Raw genomic sequence first — 7,064 nt, forward strand, 5'->3', positions numbered from 1 at the left:
CTTTGGCACTCGCGCTAAACTTGTTGCTTATCGGTTTACTAGCGCCAATGAACGTTTCAAATACCTCAAAGCGCTAGCTACCATACGCCAAGAATGGTAATGGCGAAAATTAGTCGAGATGCGATTTTAGGCGAGTTCGTATGTTTATGACTTTCAAAGAGTGTTTCAAACGTCTTTAAGTACCAGCGGCCGCTAATGAAAAGTGGTAACAGTGTGCATGTAAGTAACCATGAGCCGCTAAAATCTGACACACCACGCACAACTGTCAACTGTGGTGACACCACAGACAACTGTCACCATGTTAGTTAGTTAGTTCTTAGGCGCCTGTTAGTTAGTTCTTAGGCGCCTCTTCCGGCGTTGAGCGTCGGCCTGCCTCGGCGTTGTTGTACCCCGTAACCGAGCGAACGAGCACAGCAAATATGAAAGTGAACGCGGAGCGCAGGGGGAGATGAAAGAAGAGCGCGTGAGGAGGAAAGTGTACTTCACGTGATGGCTTTTAGTGAAAAAAAAAAGGAAAAAAGAAAAGCGTGAGAGACGAAGGGAAAGGCGAAGACGAGCGCTACACTTATAACTGTTTATTCGCAAAACAGAGCATCCTGTACATATACGCACACCTGCGCTAAAGCATAAAACACGCAAAGGATGCCGGTTAGCTGAAGGCATTGTTATTGTTCTTTAAATGCTTAGCAATCTCAATTCCTAATCATAAAGCGTAACAGTGGTTTGACTCAATTTCCTCATTTCTGCAAAGTATTTTGTAGTTTCCAGTCACTTTAACTTTCTCGTGTTGCTTGCTGTTCGTAGCTTATAATATGCCTTTGAAGGTATTATTTCCTACAACAACATGAAGATAATAAAAGTGCACGAAGGTTTATATATAACGCGTTTCAATCATTCCAATAGATTCAGCAGTACGAAAGTTGTACTCAGCGAAATGCCACATTTGGTTGTTATAGTTTTCCTAGTGTTCTTGGTTAAAGTACGCTTGAAAAATTACGCCCCCCCCCCTCCTTTTCCCCTTTCCTTCTCGTTGCTCCCCTTTCTTTTTTTCTTGGCCACGGTAGCAACCCTAGTTTCGCCCGTTCACCGCAGGAGCAAGAATTGCTGAAACAGCCCTGGAAGCAACAAAACGAAAGCGTCGAGGCCGGCTTTGTGGTTTCTTACACAATTTTATGAAGACCGAAGTGAGGTACTGTAGCTGAAAGGCGCGTCGTAGCCTAGGCAGACGCATAGACAATCGAACCGGCCGGGAAACGAAAGCCACTTGGTTTGCTCGCAAGACCACGCAGCTTGAGGAATCCGGGCATGACGCAGAAGCACGTCGGAACTAGGCTGACGGACGCGGTAGATGAGTGTTCCACTAGAAATGTGTTATCGCTTCCCAGGTTCGTTTATAGCTAAAGTTTATACACACACACACACACACACACACACACGCACACACACACACACACACACACACACACACACACACACACACACACACACACACACACACACACACACACACACGCACACGCACACGCACGCACGCACACACACACACACACACACACACACACACACACACACATATATATATATATATATATATATATATGTTTGTAATAACGCATAGTATGGCTAGGGTATAAGGCCAGCTATCCTATATTTATTGTGCCCATTCCTCCTGCACTTCGTCGCCTCATTTATCTCCGCTTCTAAGTTCCATGGAACGGCCACGTACAACATATATATATATATATATATATATATATATATATATATATATTGCATGGAAGATAACGAACGTGCGCACTGGGTCAGCAGCATCGGCAGCATGAAGCGCGCAGCAGAAGCTCGAGCTCGAGCTTCTGCTGCGCGCTTCTGCTGCACGCCCACATGAAGTGGAAGTGATCGCAAAACGGGAAGCCACGTCACTTGCATTCACTTGACAATTGACCTGGGTGGCACAAGTGATACAGGACGGGACATGGGGAACGTCTTTGTTTCGAGTCGTTCCAGGCCACGGCCTCTCTATCTCCTATCTCTATCTCCCGGAGGGTAGGTTCCGCGATCTTGCATAAAGTGCTGCGTAAGTTCGTGGTAGTGCTGTAGCCTGCTGTCTTGGCTTCGCCCGTACTCCGGCTGGCCTTCCACGTTCCCGTCGGTAAACCCTTGAACGGCTGAGGGCGCTATACCCGCGGACAACTTTCTGTGGCAGTGAAGGGAAAGCTACGGAGGCAACGTCTGAAAAGAGTCCCGTGTTTTCGTCTACGTTAGCTTAAGCTGGGGAACGGAAGACATAAAACACCTTGTTAGCAACAATTAAACAAGACAAAACACAGTACTGAATGTAAGAGCTTAATTATATTGTGAAGCGAAACCGTCGCACCTGGAAGCTGCGTCGATTCAGCGTCTGTTCCGAGCAGCCAAAAGCACTGTCAAACGCTGCCGGACTACTTGGCGCCTTAACACTTGTGCAGCAACCAGGCGCCCGTAGCTTTCCCTTCATTGCCACAGAAAGTTGTCCGCGAGTATAGCTGGGTCGTTTCCGGGGAGGGCCAAGTGTGCTGGTGTCGATTCCAGATGTACTTTTTATTTGCTAGTTGAGAGATTTAGAATAACTTGCGTGATCGCAGAATCCGCCCTCGGTCGAAGTTTCGGGCCGCGACTTTAGAACCACTTATAATTGTTTCCTTGTCAGCTTTAATCATGGCCAGAGCTATGGCAGCCTCCTCCGCCTCCTTGGTGTTTCGCTTGATTAGTGAGCATGCGGCGGGTATGTGGTGGGCGAAGAGAGTTGGACTGAGGGGAAGAGATAAGGAAGCTTGCGGACAGAAGGTTGGCCAGCTCAGAAGATAATTGCTGGTGTCTACCAGCGATAATCCCTTGTACTACACTGGATTTAATTCGGCTGATCGTGACAATGACGCACTCTGTGAATTTGTTGAATCAGCGCAGTTCCGCGTCAAAACAAAAAAAATCGTGTCCAGGAATTCTGAATTTGCCCTTGCGGTTATCTGTCGAAATTCACCACAATGCACCAGCGTAGCTCAATGGCCTGCAATATTAAAAAAATAGCATTTGAAAATATTGGCCAAATTTTAACAGCTTTCACGTAGCAACGTAGAGAGGGTACGCATTCATAATAACAAGCGTATTTACGGCCCTTTGTCTTATTTCCCTGCTGCGTTATAGCAGTGTTTTGTCAAGAATAAAACGCTGCTATAATGAAGCAGGAAAGTTACGACTCAGTGCTCAAATGGTCATATTATTACACATGCATACTTTCTCTAAATTGATAGTTGAAATTTGTTGAAATTCAACTGGTCTTTTGAAGAATCATTGTTTTAACAGGTTCACGTTAAGTAATACAGGTGCACTGAGCCCGAAGAAGCAATGTCAATTTTTCCTGGATATGTAGAAACTTGTGGACCTTTATTTCGCTCCAGAGAGAGTACATTCGCAAAAAAAAGTTATTTTAATTATAACTGAATTATTATACTAAATAATTAGTAATAGCCTGGTTTGTTAACTATCCCTAGCAGGAAACAATCCCTTCACCATATCAAAAATGCTACTATGCAGACTATGCGTCAACATTCCCGTGCCTAAACTATAATTTGAGTTATGAGAATGGCGCAGCGTACATGATACGTTGGGAAATTACAGGGCTAAATGAATCAGTCATCGCTTATATTTTAGGAAAGTTGTTTTCGGATTTTTTTTCCATACAGCTCGTTCGATCAAAGCGTGCCCAAAAGTTCGACTATGGGGCGTCTACGAACAACGAAGTCTACGGGCAGGTGAGTTGAAAAGACCCTCCATTATCCGACTTTTATTGACAATAATTAAAATGTATATGAGAAAGTATTTACCTTGTGATTTTAAAGCAGTTACAATTTAAGCACGGCGCTAAAACTGCCAGATCAAATCATTTAACAACACAGGTATCTAAGGCGGAGCACATAAGCAATTAGGGGTGTGCGAATACCGACTAGTGCATTTGTAGTCGAATGTCGAATTGAATATCAAATATTAGAAAAAAAAAATTCACAAAATACAATGCTTACAAATGTTCCGCCCGAAAATATGGCACACTAAACCGACTCGGCATAAGCGCGCTTTCACGCTAGAGGAATGTTTTTGTAACAACAATACTTTTTTCTTTTCATTCTTTCCGCGAGCTGTGCGAGAGTGGAACTGCTTAAACCCTGCAATTACTGCCCAGCCCACATTAGAAACGTTTAACAATCATCTAGAAGAAGCAATTGCAATCACAACTTAAATTAAATAAATTATGGGGTTTTACGTGCCAAAACCACTTTCTGATTATGAGGCACGCCGTAGTGGGGGACTCCGGAAATTTCGACCACCTGGGGTTCTTTAACGTGCACCTAAATCTAAGTACACGGGTGTTGTCGCATGTGAATCACAACTTAGTCTTTTAGTTATTTTATTTCTTTTTCTTCTGCAAGAGCAATTGTGTGAAGACCAGTGTGTTACTCAATAAATGTAAGCGTCCATGTTTTTCTGCGCTAACTCCTTGTTTGTTCAGTGTTTGCTCACATTGTACTTTTTTGAGGACCATATGCCCACACCTGTAACAATCCCTATCGGGATTGACAGCATTGTGAAATAAATAAATTCGCACGCCCCTATTAAAACTAGCGCGCAACTTTGACGTGGGTATTTGCGGCGATACCCGCAACATACATAGAGTTCCAAACAGAGTGTTTCTATGAAATAATAACATACGATGTTTAGTGCAGTTTACACAAACAGAAAAAAAATATAAACCTCCTCAGATTCAGAAAAACTTATTCTGTGAGCAAACAAGCAGTTGTTTTTTTACAAACAGGTGTGTCATTTCTCAAATGTGGCAACCTTTCGAAATAAGTTTCAGCCTTATAGTGATGTGAGCAATTTTTGTAACATTCACTGCCAGTCCATGTGTTATCTGTTGTTTCCATTACTGAAATGTGCCAATATTGGTCGTATTTCCTCCCAGGTGCAGTATATCACTGCACCTGGGAGTGCCCACACCCTCCGGGCTACTCCCCTATTCCTTCACCTTCCCCTTCCTCCTGGGAGACTGCGCGGGCCAGCTCAGACCCGCAAGAGCAGCGATGGCTGATCCGGCGGGCACGCGGAGTGGCGCGAGCCAATGGGGCCCTGAACTAAGGGCTCCACCCTGCGAGGAAGTCGCCCAAACTCCTGATAAATAAATGTTTTCTCTCTCTCTCTCCTCGCATTTTCACCCCGTGTCTATACAAAGCGATTGCAGGAGGGACACGCGTACACTTCAGCACATTGCAACTTGTAGCCTACATAGCTAGTTCGTAAGGGCGTTAAAGAATGAACGGTATGGCAGATATAGGAAACGTCAGGCAATGTGCAGGGTGTCCAAACTATGATGCACCACGATTTAAAAAATATGCAAATACCAGGTAGCTGAACAGAGCCAACGTAATGTTGTTTGCCGTCACATGGAGATGCTCAGATCATATTTTTTGCATCCTGTCTGATTAGATAATTAGTCCTAATTATTTACTCAACTTCTCAAATATTATAATTGGATGAAAGAAGTAAGCGAGAAATTGTAGAGCAACATGAAAAACTCTGATACAGTTTTCTGTTGCTCAATACGTGCTACATAAAAGTGTTTTTTCGAGCGTGAACGAAGCCTGAGAATACACACAAAGTGAGTCGAGCGGCCAGTCGCGCGGTACTTTCCCGTGTATTCGGGGGCTTCTTTCGCGCTCGGAAACGTGCAGCTAAATGTACGTACGCGGGTGTTTCGTATTTCGCCCCCATCTAAATGCGGCCGCTGTGGCAGGGACTCGATCCTGCGGCCTCATGCTTAGCAGGCCAAGACTGTATCCACTAAGCAACCACGGCGGGCTCTGGCTATAGTTAGGCTACTCCTGTGTATAGTCACTATGCGACCCTGGCAAATATTACCGAGGTAGTCTGCCCCTGTCTAGTAAGACGTAGGATTTTCACGCTGTCGGTTTCGCCATTTCGCCACGCTAAGAGAGCATGTGAAGTGGGCTGCTGACGCCACGATGAGAGTAGCTCTCGCAACTTTCCCGCTCTGATTGAGTTCAAGGCAACATTGACGGTGACGCCTTGAAAGAACCCGCATAATTCCGCACCACTCGCACGCGTGACAATCTCTAATCAGAAGCACCTTTGAACATCATGTGATCATGGGTCGTATAACGTAAACTATTCGAATATGTTTTTATTCCAATCTCCTGACGTCAAATTTGCGTAACCGCGACGCAAGCATCGGGCGGTCACCCGCAGGGTTGTCTGAACAAACCAATCAAATGTTCCCCTCGTTCATAGGAGGTCACTTTTGTTTGCTTGAAAAACTAATAACATTGCCTGGACTGAGCTGTTCGTGTTATCTAATTGGCTCACAAGAGGCGAGGAGCATGCTCAAGTGGAGAGGGATTTTTGACCAATCGCGGTGGGTTTATTGGAGAATTGGAATAGGAAAGTTTGAAATAGTTTTACGTTACCGCGCCCCATATCACGAGACATGTAGGCCATTAATGTAGACCGTTATAGTCACAGGCGTTAAAAAATTGGGCCAAACGTTGCCTTTACATACCGTCAGATTAGAGATATGAGTGCGAACTAATCAATTTTGATGATATAGTGACAAAGGCTTCAGCTATATTCATCTTTTTCCTCAATGTCTAAACTTCCTCCTCCGTGCCTCACTCAAACGTTCTTTGCCGCCAGCGCAAGCCGCCCGAGTACAACCTGTCGCGGGTGACCACGGACGTGGGCCTCTTTTGGAGCAAGGGCGACCAGTTCGTGACGCCGAGGGAGGTGGACGAGCTGCGATCTTCGCTGGGTGCCAGGGTCAAGCGGGAAGGTTACATCGCCGACCCTTTCTACACGCACGTGCACTTTGCCATCGGTCTGGTGAACAAGAAGTACCTATTCAAGAACCTGCTGGATTTCCTCGCTGGGTACCCTGTTGAACAACAACCACTGGAAAAAGACGCGGGCGCAACAACAGACGCTGTCTACACGACCCTTGATTCCTGACTTCTGGTCATGAA

General features: G+C 45.2%; 1 protein-coding gene across 1 annotated transcript in view; it reads left to right on the plus strand.

Moving 5' to 3' along the window:
- Positions 1-7,064, plus strand: part of LOC126523378 (lipase member J-like) — a 79,409-nt gene extending 72,345 nt beyond the window's left edge. Inside the window, exons 9-10 of the mRNA XM_072288998.1 lie at positions 3,720-3,788; positions 6,739-7,064. Of these exons, the coding sequence (XP_072145099.1) occupies positions 3,720-3,788; positions 6,739-7,050 (381 nt within the window). The 3' untranslated portion in view covers positions 7,051-7,064. The remainder of the gene's footprint in view (positions 1-3,719; positions 3,789-6,738) is intronic.

This window comes from Dermacentor andersoni, chromosome 6 (genome assembly GCF_023375885.2).
Source record: "Dermacentor andersoni chromosome 6, qqDerAnde1_hic_scaffold, whole genome shotgun sequence".
Classification (NCBI taxonomy): domain Eukaryota; kingdom Metazoa; phylum Arthropoda; class Arachnida; order Ixodida; family Ixodidae; genus Dermacentor; species Dermacentor andersoni.